General features: G+C 39.7%; 2 protein-coding genes across 4 annotated transcripts in view; one reads left to right on the top strand and one right to left on the bottom strand.

The window, feature by feature from the left end:
• The first annotated feature begins 313 nt into the window (after positions 1-313).
• Positions 314-5512, top strand: ndufa5 (NADH:ubiquinone oxidoreductase subunit A5). Of its 2 annotated transcripts, none has more exons than XM_040151336.1 (5): positions 314-360; positions 3764-3808; positions 4035-4151; positions 4252-4317; positions 5294-5512. In XM_040151336.1, exons 1-5 carry the CDS (start codon positions 340-342, stop codon positions 5393-5395), a joined length of 351 nt encoding a protein of 116 aa, XP_040007270.1. In that variant the 5' UTR covers positions 314-339; the 3' UTR covers positions 5396-5512. The 2 variants fall into 2 exon arrangements, with proteins under 2 accessions (XP_040007270.1, XP_040007261.1); XM_040151327.1 differs by lacking the exon at positions 314-360 and adding an exon at positions 1448-1544.
• The window catches only part of cog5 (component of oligomeric golgi complex 5), an 81328-nt gene continuing 68469 nt past the window's right edge, over positions 5494-18352 (bottom strand). The window contains exons 16-23 of one of the 2 annotated variants that reach the window (XM_040151272.1): positions 17029-17100; positions 16505-16567; positions 14840-14943; positions 12422-12659; positions 12165-12241; positions 11043-11169; positions 10659-10738; positions 5494-6262 (exon numbers count right to left, since the gene is read on the bottom strand). In XM_040151272.1, coding sequence (XP_040007206.1) covers positions 6136-6262; positions 10659-10738; positions 11043-11169; positions 12165-12241; positions 12422-12659; positions 14840-14943; positions 16505-16567; positions 17029-17100 — 888 coding nt within the window. In that variant the 3' untranslated portion in view covers positions 5494-6135. The remainder of the gene's footprint in view (positions 6263-10658; positions 10739-11042; positions 11170-12164; positions 12242-12421; positions 12660-14839; positions 14944-16504; positions 16568-17028; positions 17101-18352) is intronic. The other variant, XM_040151280.1, reaches the window with a different exon arrangement.

Below are 18352 nucleotides of genomic sequence, written 5' to 3'. Positions count from 1 at the left end.
GGCATTATTTCCTTTCCTTTCATAAAGGAAAGTCAAGTGTATCCTGTGCTAAAGGAGATAAGCTAGGAAGCAATGAAGCTCCTTTCCTTAGCAATGAGAGAATTCGACCGGGCTGCCACTTAGATACTTCCGGGTCATTTCACTCAGTCAGGAACCTTCCTAAGCAAAAAAATAATAATAATAATAATAATTCCGCCTCTGAGGTTTCTTACCGAGTACTAAACATTGTGAATGGAAACGGTCAAAGGTCCCCCCCCCCTAAAAAAAAAAATAAGAAAACGAACACGTCATATTTAGTGGCCGGAAATTGCAGACGGGACAGTGTTCGCAGGGCAGAGGATGGCAGGGCTGATAAAGAAGGTACGAGTTAAGGTCATGTCTTTGTTGCAGACCCAGAAAGAGGCTCTTTAAAGGATGCGGCATCCGCTAAATTGATATCGTTTGCAATATGCTGTATTACTACTAGGCTGTATTAGCGTGGCTGACTTACATAGGCAGAGTTTGCAGCGTGAAGGAGACGCTGCGGTGACTGGGCTAGCTGTCAGCTGTTTTGCTAACTTAGCTGGGTTAGGTTAGTGGTTAAAGAGGAGCGAACTGCGACCGCGTTACCTCGCTGTGTGTATTCACACCATGTCAGGTTTACCTCGTCGGCGGAGGCAGTGGCGCTTAATTCCTAATCGATCATCTAAGAATGATAGAAAACGCTGAGTTGGTCCGTCAACTGGCCTTCAGAGCGCAGCAGGTCAGCTCAGCATGTAGAAATGCAGCACCCGTCTACAGCCGACACATGGTTACAATATAAATATAAATTAACGGAGAATGAGCATTTCATTTGGCGTTAATGGAATATTTGTTTCAAGTTATTCCCTCTGAATATTGACAGCTGCCTTAAAACTCAACAAAACGAACTAAACTCTGATAATTGTAGACTACTTTTCTCGATTTTTGCTGAAATTAGTTTGCAACAAACGACGCAGTTCTCCTCAGTAAACTTACAAAAACGTATTAGAAACTAGAATAGCAGTAAGTAGAGCGCGTACCTCCGCCAAGGCCAAACAATCTTCCCACACGTTGGTTTTAGCTCCTGTAATGGAAAAATAAAAGGAAAAAGGAAGTAGTCCGATAAGATAAATGATTTATTTGTCATAAAACATAGTAAGTACAACTCTATGTGTAATGCGGATTCAGCATTTTCTTCCATAAGATCCGGATTATCATCTGGATCTGCACCAAACTGTACAAAGTCATAGATCTCAACACCATAAATATCTTTTTTTTTAAAAACAAAGATCCATACGTACATACAGATGTCTGAAAAATGGCCTATCTCGCAATGTTATGGAAAGTTATTTAAAAAAAATTCCTGGATCTGCCCCTTTAAACAAAATGTAATGGGTTCTTCCCTGGCCCATGCCCAATCCCACCCCCAAGTTTGGTTTTAAAAAAAAAAAAAAATAAGAAAACGAACACGTCATATTTAGTGGCCGGAAATTGCAGACGGGACAGTGTTCGCAGGGCAGAGGATGGCAGGGCTGATAAAGAAGGTACGAGTTAAGGTCATGTCTTTGTTGCAGACCCAGAAAGAGGCTCTTTAAAGGATGCGGCATCCGCTAAATTGATATCGTTTGCAATATGCTGTATTACTACTAGGCTGTATTAGCGTGGCTGACTTACATAGGCAGAGTTTGCAGCGTGAAGGAGACGCTGCGGTGACTGGGCTAGCTGTCAGCTGTTTTGCTAACTTAGCTGGGTTAGGTTAGTGGTTAAAGAGGAGCGAACTGCGACCGCGTTACCTCGCTGTGTGTATTCACACCATGTCAGGTTTACCTCGTCGGCGGAGGCAGTGGCGCTTAATTCCTAATCGATCATCTAAGAATGATAGAAAACGCTGAGTTGGTCCGTCAACTGGCCTTCAGAGCGCAGCAGGTCAGCTCAGCATGCAGAAATGCAGCACCCGTCTACAGCCGACACATGGTTACAATATAAATATAAATTAACGGTGAATGAGCATTTCCTTTGGCGTTAATGGAGTATTTGTTTCAAGTTATTCCCTCTGAATATTGACAGCTGCCTTAAAACTCAACAAAACGAACTAAACTCTGATAATTGAAGACTACTTTTCTCGATTTTTGCTGAAATTAGTTTGCAACAAACGACGCAGTTCTCCTCAGTAAACTTACAAAAACGTATTAGAAACTAGAATAGCAGTAAGTAGAGCGCGTACCTCCGCCAAGGCCAAACAATCTTCCACACGTTGGTTTTAGCTCCTGTAATGGAAAAATAAAAGGAAAAAGGAAGTAGTCCGATAAGATAAATGATTTATTTGTCATAAAACATAGTAAGTACAACTCTATGTGTAATGCGGATTCAGCATTTTCTTCCATAAGATCCGGATTATCATCTGGATCTGCACCAAACTGTACAAAGTCATAGATCTCAACACCATAAATATATCTTTTTTAAAAAAAACAAAGATCCATACGTACATACAGATGTCTGAAAAATGGCCTATCTCGCAATGTTATGGAAAGTTATTTTAAAAAATTCCTGGATCTGCCCCTTTAAACAAAATGTAATGGGTTCTTCCCTGGCCCATGCCCAATCCCTCCACCAAGTTTGGTTTAAAAAAAAAAAAAAAAAAAATCAGCTCAGTAGTTTTTGCGTAATTTTGCTGATAAACAAAAAGATAACCTCATAAACATAACCTAGATTATTTTTGAATGTTAATATGGAAAACTTGGAAACTGCAAAATGATATACCCAAACAAAATATATTACTGTCGTCTCTTGCACAAAGTTGAGACGGATAAAAGCAGGTTTACTGGCGCCCTAGAATGGGGACAGCTGTCAGCTGATGGTAATGCCTTCACATTTCTCTGGTTTCTCTCAAGCCTTGATGTAGTGCTGTGCTCCAGTCAGTTGTGGCAGCTGAGCTCATTAATATTGACATTTTGTCCCTCAAATCTGACTGGCCTCAGAGGAAGTAAGGTAGGTATGCAGTGGGCCACACTGAATGTGGCATGTTGGTGTTATGGAGTTTGCAATCAGCTGTTAGGAATGTTCTGTATGAAGGTGTTGGTGCGTTGATATACTGACACATACTTATACTGCAGTTATTTGGTCAATGTTGTAAATGATAATTTTTGATACACTTACAGGTGCAAATTTTACTAAATTTTAGGTATTCAGCACACATGAGAAATAATTTCTATTTGCGGTTGAATACAATACACATTTTATTAATATAATTAAACTGATCTCTATGGGTATAAGATCATCGGTGTATGTATATATACATTGTCTGTAGGTGGCATATAGTAGATTGTGTAGTATTCAGGGTATTTTACTGCTATGAGAACACTACAGTCCATTAATGTAAGATGTAATGCTGCTACCTGCAGGTATCATCAGACACACACATATTTTTGGAAGGGTTAACTGGACAGGGTATTGATTAATGGTTGTCCCATTCAGGCTGTGAGCTTTTAAAACAGCAATTTAGCTGTGTGTGTGTGAGGTACTTAACAATGGAACGTCTTCAGTTCATTGATAGTTAAATCTTTTGTCTGGTGGCATGTCTTTACATCAAGATCAAGGTTGTTTTTATTCAAATCATACTGCAGCCCTTTTTCCAGTTACGGTTGTCCAAGCACAATAGCAGTGTTGCACAGAATGAAGTTTGAAGTTGATCAAGTGAAAGGTGGTGTAGGAGCTGAAGTGACTCAGACTTAACAAGTGTCTCTATCCTGCTGCTCTTTTCCAGACGACCGGCCTGGTTGGCCTGGCAGTGTCCCACAATCCACATGAGGTGAGCAGCTGACCCTCTTTGTGCAACACAGCTCCCCCTCCATCTATCTGTTTGGCTTTGTATAATCCAGACCTTGGTCCTCTGACATAATGGTTAACATACAGTTATTAAAACCACAAAATAATGTGCATCATCACAGTCCTCCAGCTGTCAGTGGTTAACACCCTAGCAGATTAAGTAGCCCTTTTTTCTTCCTCCTCCTAACCCACTCTGCTCTTCCACTCAGCGTCTGAGGATCCTCTACTCAAAGATCCTGGCCTCACTGCAGACTATGCCACAGGACGCTGCCTACAGGAAGTACACAGAGCAGCTGGTCAATGAGCGGTTCAACCACGTCAAAATGGTGAGTAACAGGCTGTGGTGTGGGAAGATATATTCTGTCTAAATGGTGAAACTGAAGATGGAGGATTTTTGATATGGTAAAAATATGTCTGTCTTCATAGGAGCCTGATGTTGAAAAGCTGGAGAATAAAATAAACTGTGGTCAGATTGAAGAAGTCATTTTCCAGGTAGGTCATTGTTATGTCCATTCCCTCTGGTACTGTCAGTCGGCCTAGTAGTGCCTTTATGAGGTTAAGTTAAACTGAGGGGGTTACAGTCTTAGCCAACAGTTGTTGACAGTCAGGAGAGTGTGTGGTGTTACATCCGTTATAATATTTATTTTTCTGATCCAGTCATCTTATGTTGTACTCATTTATTTTGAACACTTGATTCTTGTACCTGGATTCTGGGCTGCCAATATCACTTCGGAGCTCAAGAAATAGTAACCCCAAAAATTAGTGTTCATTTCATATTCAATACTTAAGATGGCTGGGATGATAAACCATTACAGTTTGTAGCAAGCACCATTCAGGTGACCCACAAAGTTAACTTAAGTCATTGGCAGTAACATGCATTAAAGGAATAGTTCAAAAAATTTGGGAAGTATGCTTTTTAACGCCAGAGTTGGTTATGTAGATATCAACCTCTGGTCGGTGTGTCAAATGTAGAGCTGGAGTCCAGAGGCATAGAGACTGGAAGCGGAGGAAAAAAAATATACACACCTCTAAAGCTCACTGATTGAACATGTTACTAATTTGTTTAGTCCAAACAGTAATGTAATGCAGTGATGAGCAGTTACATCCTGAGTCTTGTTTTTGTTGTAAGGTTGCCAACCGATATGGAGCTCGATATGTTACTACGTTCGATTAAAAACTGCAACCACAAATTGTAGTTTTTACATTTGTTTATGGATTACATAAACATGATACACGTCAGTGAGCTTCACAGGTTTTGGTAGGTATATTTTTGATCTTTAACAGAGCTAGGCCAGCTGTTTCCCCCTAAAATCAATCTTCTTGTCTCACTCTCAACAATAAAGTGAATGTGTTTTCCCCAAATGTCCAACTATTCTTTTAAAGCAGGACGTGTTACTTGGCTATTGGGCATGTGACAATGAAACCAGAGTTTATCAAAGTGTTATTGAATTCTGTGTGGTGTGTGCAGGCAGAGTGTGAGCTGGCTCTGTCCAGGAAGATGTCTGAGTGGAAACCATGGGAGCCGCTGATAGAGGAGCCTCCTCCCAACCAGTGGAAATGGCCCATCTGATTACACCTGTGTATACTGCTCTTGTCGTACTGTCTGTGTGTATGTGTGTTTGTGTGTGAGAGATCCATACTTCTAATGAAGTAATGTACAAATAAAAGTACTGCAAATATTTCCCCATTTATTCTCCAGAGTCATTGATTAATGTGTCACAGATTGATATAACGGGTGTATAGACACACTTAAACTCCATTTTCTACAGCTGTATGTGGAGAAAGTTGGGGGAAAAAACCTTACCTGTCCCTTTGAGCCATTCAGCTAAAAAGTAAACTTTTCGATCTCAACTCTGCTCCAGTGGTTTGAATTTGACGTTTTACACACATTGTACAACCAGTCTAGAGCTGAATAATTTTAATAAATGCACTATAATTTGTTACAAATGGTAATTTTATAATTGAATAATGTTTCTTATATTCAGCTGTGGTAACTCAAATACTTAAATTTGTTGTCTGTTTGTATCAGAATAGAAAAACACCTTCAAATACAGATCTCTCACATATCCCTACACAACAAAGTCCCTTGATTTAAGTCAAAACAGTAAAAATAAGAGATAATTTAAGCTGAAATACAGCTGCTACAGTCAAATTATTGTGTCCAACAGAGGCTTCATTTAGTGTGCACAGAGCTAGACATTCTCTGTCTTCACATACCCTCTAAGGTGATGTGATGTAGTCAGACAGAAAGAAGCTTATGACCCAAAGCTGCTCTGTTTGGATACCAGCACGCCTACAGCCATGTCGTCTTCAGGCTCTAACCTCCTGTGAACCACTGGTGGCTCTCTGTAACAGCTGGAGCATAATGGGATAGATGGGGGCAAACTCCTTCCCCTGCCGAGCCCTCACTGACTGCACATAGGCCTCCAGAGCGCCCCTTAGAGGAGAAAAGAGAGGAAATACACAGTTACAGTAGATGATTATATGATCACATTTCATCTAGTGATGGCTAGAATAGAAACTCAAGATCACAAAGAATAGGTTTTCAAAGTACAGCTTACTTTGACTAGGAAATAATCAAACAAATTTCCTGCTGATTATGGCAGTGTGCTGCATGTTTCAAGAAGTGAATGACTAATCAAAAAACTTGGCATATTTAGGTACTGTGTACCTAAATAAACAGTTGAACCCAGTATCTCAATGAAAAAAAAGTTATTTTTGATGTTATTAGCAAGATGTACTTAAATTGTCAAAAGTAAGAGGATTTAGACAGCAGAATGGCCCCTTTGTGATTATTTTCATTACTGATAAATTAACGTTCATCATGGAAGCAGGCTGATTGTCTGGCTGACATCTCGGAGTGGATGTCAAGGCACCACCTAAAGCTCAACCTGGACACGACTGAGCTTGTGCGCCTCATTGAGGTTCACTTCATTGAGACCTGTCTGTCATCATGACAACACCCTGACAGTGCCATCTCAGAAGGCAAAGCACCTGGGAGTGATCCTGGATGATGAACAGTCTTTGCAGCTTCACGTGGATTCCTCTCTTATCATCTCCTGGACTACTGCAACTCCCTCCATGCTGGAGGGTGACATCAGACTCCTGCAGCTATGTGCGTCCATTTTCTTTGTGGTTCTCTGCTTCTCTTTGTGGTCACTTTGCATCTCTTTGTAGCTGTTTTGAATCCATTCAAGTGGTCATATTTCTTTTCTCATTTGCATGTTTTTGCTGAGTTTTTTGTTTATTAATTTTTCTTTGCGTCTCTTTGTTGCCTTGTGCTTCCTTCAGTGACATTTTGCAGGTGAAGCCCAGGAGCCCACTGTTGTTTTGTGCCTATGTGCAGTAGGCCCGTTCAGTAATCCATCCATATATCCCCCAGGAATGGTGCATAAATGCTGTTGTAGTGTCTAAAGACAGCCCTGCGCTGGTGGAGTTTACAGTCATGAGGTTGACAGCCGTACAATCTCCTGAGGGAGTTACGGCTGTAGTGCCTGTAAGCAATCTGTCTGCCAAAGCTGCACAGTGACATCAGTCATAAACAAACAGCACACACAGCAGATTTTTCATCGTTGCCAGTGACTTCAATCGTGAAAATTTTTTACAGACTTTTGCCAAAATTCCATCAACATGTCAAGTTTGCTTCAAGAGGAGAAAATATACTGGATGCTGTTTACAACCAAGTTGTTGAGCTAATTTAACAGTGCTTACTCTGACCCTTCAGACTGTGTGGCGTCTGTGTGTCTCTTCTATATAGCTGTCCCATTACTCAGAGGACCCCGTGGTCACTAATCTTGGTGAAACTCTCGTCTGTTCTGGCTTCGCAGTGGTGGAATGATCTAGCCACTGGCGTCGGGACAGCAGAGTCACTGACCATCTTCTACAGCAGGCTAAAAAACACCCTTTCAAACTGCATCTCAATAACCCTCGTTAGCACTTACTTAAGCCTGATTTTTAAAAAAAGCGTCTGCCAAATTACTGTAATGTTATGTAACATGAGCGTTTTAATATTGTAGCTGAGTAGTTTAATCTATGACAATGGGTCATGTTTTATAAGCTGATTCTTTTAACCGAAAATCTAGAAAAGTAACATAACTATAGCCTTTCAATAAATGTAGTAGTTAAAAAACTACAAATATTTCCTCTGAAAGCTAGAGGTGTAGAAGTATAAATGATAGGAAAACTATAATATGCAAGTACAAGTTCCCCAAGGGTGTACTTAAGTACAGTACATACGTATGTACTTACTTTCAACAACTCCTGTGTCTTTAGAAGGGGACATTTTTTTTGTTTGGTCATGTGCTCTTTCAACTGTATTTCATCATAACAATAACCGACCTGTGACCCTAAATAAAGTCAACTTGTTCAAACTGTTCACTTTGGTGAACTATCGATATGCAGCATGTTATATGTCTCTGCCAAACCAGCTGCTGCCTGGAGGGAAGGAAATCAATCCGAAAATGATGGTAGGTGTTAAAAAAATTATTTTGCAGTTAACTGGCAAAAATGGCTAAACTTTCAGAGGCAACCTTTATGTAGTCGTTTAAGGAAGACAGACAATACACAGTTTACCACCTGAGGCAGATCGTTCATAGGTTAAAATCACAGTGAGATAAAAGTGTGTCCACATATTATTCATCATGACAGTGCTGTCTGATATAGAGTTATGTCTGTGAATATTCTCAGTCATCCAGGTCATGGTATTCTGTAAGTGCTATGCGAAGGCAACTGGACTTGCCTGAAGTTCTTGAAGATGTTTCGCTTCTCATCCGAAAGGCTTCTTCAGTTCTAACTGACTAGTGGAGAGTTCCAGGTGTTTATCCTCTGGTGAGATCAGCAACACTTGTTAGTGGTTGATGGTCCCATGAGTCGTTGACCCTCCCAGTCCTCATGTGAGTCGTTAGGATCACTTGGGTCAAGGTGTGAATGGGTGCTAACAAGAGGGTCGTTAAGGTGACAAGTGAGTCGTTGACCCGTCCTGCCATCATGTGAGTTGTTGTGGTCACATGAGTCACGGTGGGCACGGGTGTTCAGCTGTCTGGGGAGTGAATTTAGAACTGCATTGTAGGTGGATGACAGGTGGTGTCTCAGACCACCTCCTCTGTTTAATGATGGTTGTTCCAGATTGACAAAGACGGCTCCTTTCACTCCTCTTTCAATGTTTGTAGAAGATCCTCCTGAGTTTTTCAGATAATCCAGCAACGTAGGGATTGACGATGTTGTTTCGTTTATTGCAGTTTTCTTCTCTGTCTGTTCTGCCTCTTTTTGCGGTTTTGGCAAAGGCCCAATCACTAGTGAAATGATTGTACATGTTGACCATAAGTTCTAAGTGCTTCCTTGATGTGTTTATGTTCCTTCTCTTTCCCCTCTAACCTTTTCGGAACATTCCGAGCCAGATGGTGTAGGGTTCTGATGACCCCCAGTTTGTGCTCCAGAGGGTGGTGAGAGTCAAACACTAGGTATTGATCTGTGTGTGTGGGTTTCCGGTATACTTCAATGTTCTTCAATGAGGCTTCTGTCGTTCTCGATGTGCACCGTGCAATCCAAGAAGGCTAGGCTATTTCCACTGACATCCTCACGAGTGAACTTGATGTTGCTGTCCACTGCTTTGATGTGTTCAGTGAAGGATTCACCTTCATGGGTTTTGATTTTGACCAGGTGTCATCCATATAACTAAACCAGTGGCTGAGGGCAACTCCTGGAAAAGAGGTCAGGGCTCTGCTCTCCACCTCTTCCATGTAGAGATTAGCTACTATTGGTGACACTGGTGAGCCCATGGCAGAGAAGTGCTTCTGTCTGTAAAAACCTTCATTGAATTTAAAATAGGTGGTAGTCAGGCAGAGGTCACGCAAGTCGCATACGTGGTCAGGGGTGAGGTTGGTTCTGTTGGGTAAACTGCTGTCCTGTAGCAGTCGTTTCCTAAATGTTTCTTCTCTTTCTCTTTCTTTAACTGCTTCTGTGCTAGGAATGCATGTGAAGAGTGAAGTGACATCATAGGATACCATGGTTTCATCTGAGTCCAGTTTTATTTTTCAAAGTCCTCACCTTAGTGCCCCATACGTGGCTGTGTCGCTTAGAAGACTGGTAACAATGGCGTGATAATCCGCTGTGTTTAGCACCACTGGGCATCTTCCTTTGTCGGCTGGAAGGATGGTGATGTTCCGGTCTCCTTGGAGCGGTGTAAGTGCCTTCCTTTGACTAATACAGAGGCTGAACAACTTCGTATAGCGCTTTCAGTACTGATAGCAGAATGATAGCAGAGCAGCAGCAACTTCAGTCCTCCATTTGTGTTTACACAGGATGCCTTCCAGGCACAGTATTGAGTGTAGGTCACCCACATTTTTGCAGCACTCAGAACCCAACACACAATCACTGTAGTGATTGATTGTTGAAACAAGACTTGTAAAAATAGGCTTTGGGTCTTGCCTCCTGTGTATACAAGCCTTTCTGAACACTAATAGTGGTATGGAGTAATGTTTTTTACGAGTGGCTACTCGTTTTGTTTGTTCATTAATTGATTGATTGACAGGTGATGGTATTGTGGTAGAAAATGCTGCAATGTGCCAGTAAAGGCAGTTAAGAAGATGACTGCGAGCGTAGCAAGCATGGATGCAAACAATGCAGGTTTAAAAATATTGAAAAAAAAAAAAAACATCAGCTTTGCAAATTTTTTATGAGGAATGAAGTGCATTCACCATTTTAGAGTCAAGGATACACACGATGTGTTTTGGTGAGAAACTCTACAGGGCACCTTTAACTGTGTGTTAGGCCTGTGATGTACCGGCACTCTAAACTATCCAAGGAATAAGGAAATACAAAAAATTAAAGGTTACCTGATGAGGGTAAGCCTGTCTCTCTCTGAGGGATGATCATCCAGCCACTGGGAGTAACGGGCTATGGACCACTCTGCTCTCTGTGAGGGAGAAAGCTCTTTTACTTGGTGTAGTCTAAACACAAATACTTTTCCTTGTATCCCAATTTATCTAGAATCCTCAAATCACTGAGATAGTGGATTACTTTGTAGAAAGTCAGTTTCTAGCCAGGCTCTGTCCTAACTTAAGAGTAGTTGGCAAGGTCAGAATGTTGTAGTTTGTGTGTGAATGTATGTGTCCTTGTTCTTATATCCCAGTGGGGATTTTAACCTGGATGCACACTAACCCATTGGGACTCATGTCATCATAGGGACATGCATTGTGTATGTGTGTGTGTGTACAGACCTGGTTAGGTGACTTGAGCTCAGATGGGGCTCTGGTGAAGAGGAAGTGCAGCAAGGTGCTGTAGGGGATCAGGTCACCCACAGCTGGACTGCTGGCTATCAGCTCGCTGGTCTGAAATAGTAGTGGCCTGCAGCATAAACATAGAATGAACTTTAACATACTGTTTACTGGACACAGTCAGGCTTAAAGGAATACACTGGTGTCTTTCAATATTTTATCCCATTAACTACAAATAATGTAGAATTTATATTTACATTGGTTCTCATTTACATTAAATTTTCAGTCCATTTCTGTATGTTATGACGATCAACTTGCAGAGACATGACATTTGAGATAGAGAATGCATTACACTCACCTTTACTACTTATGTGTTTTTTTAATTAAAATTAACCTAGTTGCAAGCAAGGATCATTTTCAAACCTCTCCTTGCTGCTGCCTTTAAGCAAACTCTGAAATTTGATTTGCATCAGCAGCTGAACAACAGCCCTGTTAAATTCACTTGATCATTTTTATGACTTAGTGTTCCTAGTTGGATTAAAAAAATTAGCTTGTGAATACAATACACCTCACATTCATCTGAGATGAAACAGTTTCCGGAACACACCACTACCTGCTACTAACTCCACTATCATGTGACAATAAATTAACAGAAGTAAGAGGTAACTCAGTGTTCTGCAATTATTTGGTCGAGCCGGTCAACAAGCAAATGTGATTTGTAGTTCCTGGGCTAATACATGGAAAACTACAGGTATTGTCCTTTAAAAGCACTATCATAATCATTTTAAATTTTTTTTAAATTTTTTCTCAAAGGCTCAGTTCACCCTCTGAAATTACTGTCTGCAGCCCAATACAATGGCAATGAGTCAGCTCCAAGAGACTCCCCTCCAGAACCCTTCACTCAGAAGGGCAACACTCAAATTTTTCTGCCATAATGCAAATGTGTCGTTATTTGGGTAAATTGACCCTTCAATCACCATCAGCTCCTGATGAAAAGACTATATTTTTTCTACTACTACTACCAAAATGTTGACGAACATCATTCGTCCTTGTTTTTATACTAAAGTCAAAGAGGAAAAAGGATTGTTATGTGTATTGATTTTCATGATCTAAGAGCATACACACCTGAAGGAGCGCAGCATTCTGTAAGGTTTCCCCAAATCAGACACTCTCCTGCACAGAGGACCTACTGCCATTTCCATCTGACACACACATGAAAACAAACAAACATAAACGTACAGACATATACATTTCAGTATGGTGAAGCCATGATTTCATCACTGCTGAATAATTTATCAACTGTCCTGGTTAAAAGATATAGACTTTACACAGCCTAGAGAGGAGCGGTCTGAAAAGATCCACCTCAGAAAGGTCTTCCTCACCTGTGCAAAGTCAGCGGCCAGTCTCATCTTGCCACCCTCTCCCAATGGGCGCAGTAGGCTGGCGTGGCGGATGAACAGCTCAATGGCTCTCTGAGCAATGGACTCAGTGCTCTCGTAAATGAAGTCTGCGCACTGGATGTGTCTGAAGTAGTCAGTCATCACTCTGGAGATGAAGCCCTGCAGCTCTTTCATGTAGAGGGAGCATGGAACATCAGGCTTATCAGGGCTGGACAGAGGCCTGCAAACAAATTTTATTAGATTGCATTAGAATTACACACAAAAAACCATAAAATATCCTTGTGTTATGCCATTTATAAAAGATATATATACCTAGGCAGTGGCAGTTGTACTAGTACCTTTTCTCTGAGTAACATTCTGTGTGTTTGTTTCTATTAAAAAGCTCTCTTCTCTACCTCGCTGTTTGGATAACAAACCCAAATAACAGGGAGATGTTCTAACTGACATATGTATGGGCACCTGAATATTGTTTTAAGTCCTCTTGTGAGACTTTTCGTGAATTGTATAACTATTTTTTAAATTAAATTTCTGTTTGAATAGAAAAAGTACAGAATCATTTATGTGATACCCAAGCAATCCCAAACAACGAGAGGTCATTTAGAAACTGTGCCTTCATTACATCATTTGTCCATCAGAGAGCACTGACAAGTTGATTTTTACATTGTAAAATATTAAAACTTAAAAAAAAATAGCTTGTTTACATTATCATGTAATTGTTTGTTTACGTTATCATGAAAAAAAAAAAATACTATAGGCTGACAATCAGCATTACTGATTTTTTTTAAACTCCCAGATATTGGAATCAGCCTCAAAAGTCCATTATCAGTGGGGCTATGGTGAGAGGGGTATGAGAGACAAGTCTCCCTTTTTTGACCCAACAGTTCCAGGAATCAGTGGTGGAAAGTAACTATTTCTACTAAAGTATTGTACTAAAGATTTTTTTCTTGTACTTTAGTACTTCCAATTTATGCCACTTTTCACTTATACTCCACTATAATTCAGAGGAAAACTTTGTACTTTTTACTCCACTACATTTATCTGACAACAATGGTGACTCGTTACTTTTCAAATTAAGACTTTACATTAAAAAAAACTTATAAAATACAACACATTGTTAAAGATTGTTCCTTTTGGCTTTTTGACTTGGAAAAAAAAAAAAAAAGTTTAGTTGTGTGCCCCTTGTCACGCCCCGGTCTGTGACTCGTCAGCAGTTCCACCAAACAGACATTTCCCCTTTAAAATTTTCATATGGTTTAATTTAGATAAGTCTTTTATGCCCAAAAAAATAGAATCCAAGGTGTAGCAGCCTGAGGCTTGTTTTTGACCAGTCAGCATTGTTCAGCACAGTATTCCCAGAGCAGGGACTTTTTGAAGGACAAGGACTTAGTGCTGAGGAACCAAATCTAGTTCCTGGGGCCATATTTCAGAAACTTCCTAAATTGTAGATCCTATCTTAACTGTTTGGTAAGCATGGTAATGAGGGTTATGACCTGATTTAGGAAATAAATCAATCAATAAATAGTTCCGAAGTCAATTTTCCTATCATAACTTAAGATAGGAAAAATGTATTACACAAGCTTTCTAACTTCTCAAAATCTTAAATAAACTCTCCTGACTTTCAGATGATTGTTAAACTCTCCTAACACTTAGCTAACTTGTTTAATCCATTTCACATTCCCAAGACCCACAATACGGGTTTCTACCAGGGTCAGTGAGGGAGCACAGTAGGAGCCACCACCGATTTTCTTCTGCTCTTTGGCTATAAGAGCTGCCTTCCTCTTCGTCTCACTTGTCACTGTACTTATTTTCTTCTGTATAGCATCAATGATCCACTGGATGCCAGATACAGCGGAGACTGCGTCTGCTATCTTAGCCCGCTCTCTCTTTTTTATCTCCTGAGTTAGCGTTGTTGAAAACTTTTCCAAAAAGAAAATCTTTGGATTTTTCTACAGATGTTACCGATACTTCTAACTCATCTGTATTGAATATAAGTGCACATCGTTGTTTTGTTTTTTAAAATTTTTTGTACGTTTCAATGAGAAATATAATGGATTAAAAAAAATACCACAGCAAGATGAGATAAGTAGTTTCAGTTGCTAGGTAACAGACATAAAAATTGATAACCAATGCTGGATTGAGTATTTAGGATTTCCTAACCTAAGATAACATAGGATGAGGCAAGAAAGGATTCCTAAAGTTAGGTAGGATTTGCTTTTGTAATTTCAAATTGGGGAAAAATCCTATCTTATGCTCTTCCTATCTTAATTAAAGACTTAAGATAGGAAGTTCCTGTAATATGGCTTGTTCCTCCAGTCAAAACACAGGGTTCCTGAGTTCCTCGAATCATTCCCAGGTCCCATGAAAAGTTCCTGTACTGCAAACAGCCTACACGTCACTTACCCTGAAAAGTCTTCCTGGTGTAGTGTGATGATGATAGCCTCTATGGAGTCGCTCACTGACTGCAGGAGAGGCTGCACTGCACTGCTCATCAGGGCCTGCACTCCCTGAATTAAAAAGAGGAAAACAAACAAACTGAGTCCTATGCTACAAAATTTTGTCAGGATGTACAGTAGAAATATAAACAGACAAAAGGAGCAAACCTATACTCCAAATCCAGACCTGACAACAGCTACTGTGAATCCACAAAGACCAAATCACATTAACAACTGCTCATTAACTGTGACTAGGGGCTCCCTGTTGCCATAGCAACTTGTGTAGTCAGGTAAGCAGTAGGTACATATATATGAGGTCTGATTACAGATTTACATTCGAGATATGAGCATGTTATCAGCTGTGTGGGTGTATGTGTTTGTGTGTCTGTTGATGAGAACACTATGAAGCAGCATCTTTTCTCTGCTCCGTCTCCACCAACATCAACTGAAATTCAATGTCTGATCCACTAGAGAGTGTGTGCCTATGAGTTTATGTCTCTGTATATGTGACAGGAATTTAAACCATAGCCGACTGCAGACAGATTCCCATCATGAAAAACATTGCAACAATTGTAGAAAATAATGTATGTGAGTGTGAGGTAAGCCCAATGCCTAGGTAACTGCTGACTGTTGTCTTCCAGTAAATGGACAGGTGCAAAAAAATGTCTGAAGCAAAGAAATTTTATGAATCTTGCTTGTCACTAGTCTCTAAAAGATGAATGCACACCAGCACACTTGTAAAGTTCAGAGCAGTTTTCATTTTGTCAATGAAAACTAACATCTTCCAATATGAAAGTGACACTCAAACTAAAAAGGCAGTGAGTGAGCAACTATTCCTTATCCAGCTAGCAGGATAAGGAATACATTTCATCTTTAGGAAAGTCTTCCTTGTTGTGCAGCAGATAAAACATTTTTTCATCCAGATGCACAGAGGAGTCTCTGAAGATTTGGGAAATACCTTCAGAACAGTGGTATGTGTTAGTTTTCTGGGTTTTTCAAAGATAACTAGTTACCCAATTATACAGTATATAATGGTTCCTTAGCTCTGTGACTTGATTGGAATAGTACTACAATGTAAGAGGTACAAACCAGGGCCAAACACGCAATACAGCACCTTTAACCATGGTGACTGTATACATCAAAGATGACAGCTGTAGTCTCAGAATGGTTAGAAGTCAAAAAATTTAAATGACTAAAACCTAGATTTAAAAAGCTTTTGTGAATATATTTTCATAAAAAGACTAAGACTTAAACTAAATCGAACTATTTACCTAAATTAACATTGGTGCAGAGTTGAAAAATTGATACATAAATTTAAAAAGTAGGTCTTACACACCTAATAAAAAGCTCCACTGAGAATTCAATCAATGGTCCAAGTTTCTAATTCACAGTTATGATGAAAGGATGAGAGTATCAGGCCTTTTGTAAATTGACAAAAAAAGGTCCATTAAAATAATATACCGAAGAAAATGTTGTTCCATGTGTTATTTTATTGCAGGTCGAAGACATCAGCACAGAAGAATGTGGATTTTCTACTAATGCACATGCGCTTAGGAAGCTTTGCTTTAAGGAAAAAGTATAAAAGTACGAAGGGGAATGAAAATATAAAAGAAAAGCTTCTTTGCTGAGATACCTCCAAAGAAGAAGACAGGGCCTCTGCAGAAGCCGGTGGACAAAACCCCATACCTGAAATAATCTGCAAATACAAAACACAGGAAGCCAAAGGTTAAAAAAACAAAATAAATTCATGCATTAATTCATTAACTTTATACTTATAGCAACTTTCAAACATAAAAGCAAGCTCTATATGTTCTACATCAAACTGTATAAAAAACATTATAACACATACAATTTACAGCAGTTTTATGTGTGATTCTTATGTGCAGGCAGTTTTGGTCAACAGTAACAAAAGTCTGCTTCTTGATACATCTGTCTTAAGTACTGGTACCATTTAATGCTGTAGAGCTCTATGACCTGAGGCAAAGTTTGGGAGTACACAAGGAGAGACAGTCACAAATGCATGGAGGTACTAAACCACAGAGCTATGTAATCATATCAATTGAGAGACATTAGAGACAACAAGAGAAGAAACAGGAAACCACTGCAAAGATGCTGGAATTGTTGCAATGTGGCCTCTTTTACTTGTTTTTTGCTTAACTTCTGGCAGCTGCATTTTGTACAAGCTGAAGTCACTGATTTCTTGGGTAGTCCAGTTAAAAGGCCGCTGCACTAGTCAACATGAGAAAACAACACATTAATCAATATGTTTGCATCAGAAGGTGCAGGAATGGTCAGATATTTCTTAGGTGGAAAAATGTGGTTTTAGTGGTCTTAGTGACATAGTTAATATTTACTAATATTTAAATTGCAATCTATAATGGCACCCGAACTTTCTGCCTCCGATTGAGCCTGTTTTAAGTTCACCTAAAATGTTGTCTCTCTTATAATCAGCATCAACAGTATCTATACTTTCTGTTTTGTCTTCATTTAATTTCAGCTGTCATACTTCCAAATTGTAATACGTTGAACAAATTGTACTGTACTGATGTGTGTTGTCTGCTATGACATTTTAAACTGTGCTGTAGAACAGTTTAGCTGAGTGGAAGTATGTATAATGAAAGAGAAATGTTAAATAAGTAAGAAACCAGAAAGAGGGCCTATCAAGAAATACTAACTAAATGTTATAACCTAAGAAAGGAAGGCACTAAAGAAGCTCCTTAAATACTTTCTTCAGGATCTTTCTTTGATGGGTAGATTTGAAACAGGTCTACAGTTAGGTTCAAGTATCCAGTTTTCCCATCCCAAGTATTTGTTTTCCCATCTACCTTCGCTGTTCCACAACCTGTCCTTGTCTCTTCGTCCCTCCCCCCACCCACCTGGAATAAATTCCCACTCTGTTTTTACACCGTAAAATTTTAAAGCCTTGTGGTTAAATATTTCATGCTGGAGTAATCTGCTTTTTTATGCTATTAATCACAGCTGCTGTGCCAGGACACACTACACATCTTTAATGGAGGAGGGTGAGAGAACACATTGCAACCTGACTACTTTTCCTTTTATCCCCCTTTAATTTCCTTTGCTTCCTGTCACGTACGTGTGTGCTTGTGCATGTCTACGTGACATCTCTATGCTTTAGAAAGGTAATACTTAAATCACACACACGGTCAGAGAACTGTGTGCGCTATTGTGTGTGCCATGTTGGAGCTGTCAAAGCCACAGCTGTGGACAATCTTGAGGAAGAAAAATTTATTTCACTAATCTACCAATTACTATACAATGGAAAAAATTAAGATACAGTAAAGCTTCCGTTGACAGAAAAGTCGACTAAACTACATTGATGCTACCTAATTTAAAATAAAGTTAAAATAATTTCTCAAAGATAACTTATCAAGTTAGAACTCTTGTGCTTTTCCCTTGTGCTATACAAATGCCAATGTAGCAAAATCAGTTTTCTGTAATTGAGTAAAGCTGATTAAGCAAG

This window comes from Xiphias gladius, chromosome 2 (genome assembly GCF_016859285.1).
Source record: "Xiphias gladius isolate SHS-SW01 ecotype Sanya breed wild chromosome 2, ASM1685928v1, whole genome shotgun sequence".
In the NCBI taxonomy this organism is placed as follows: Eukaryota; Metazoa; Chordata; class Actinopteri; order Istiophoriformes; family Xiphiidae; genus Xiphias; species Xiphias gladius.
This window is presented reverse-complemented; position numbering and strand designations above follow the sequence as displayed.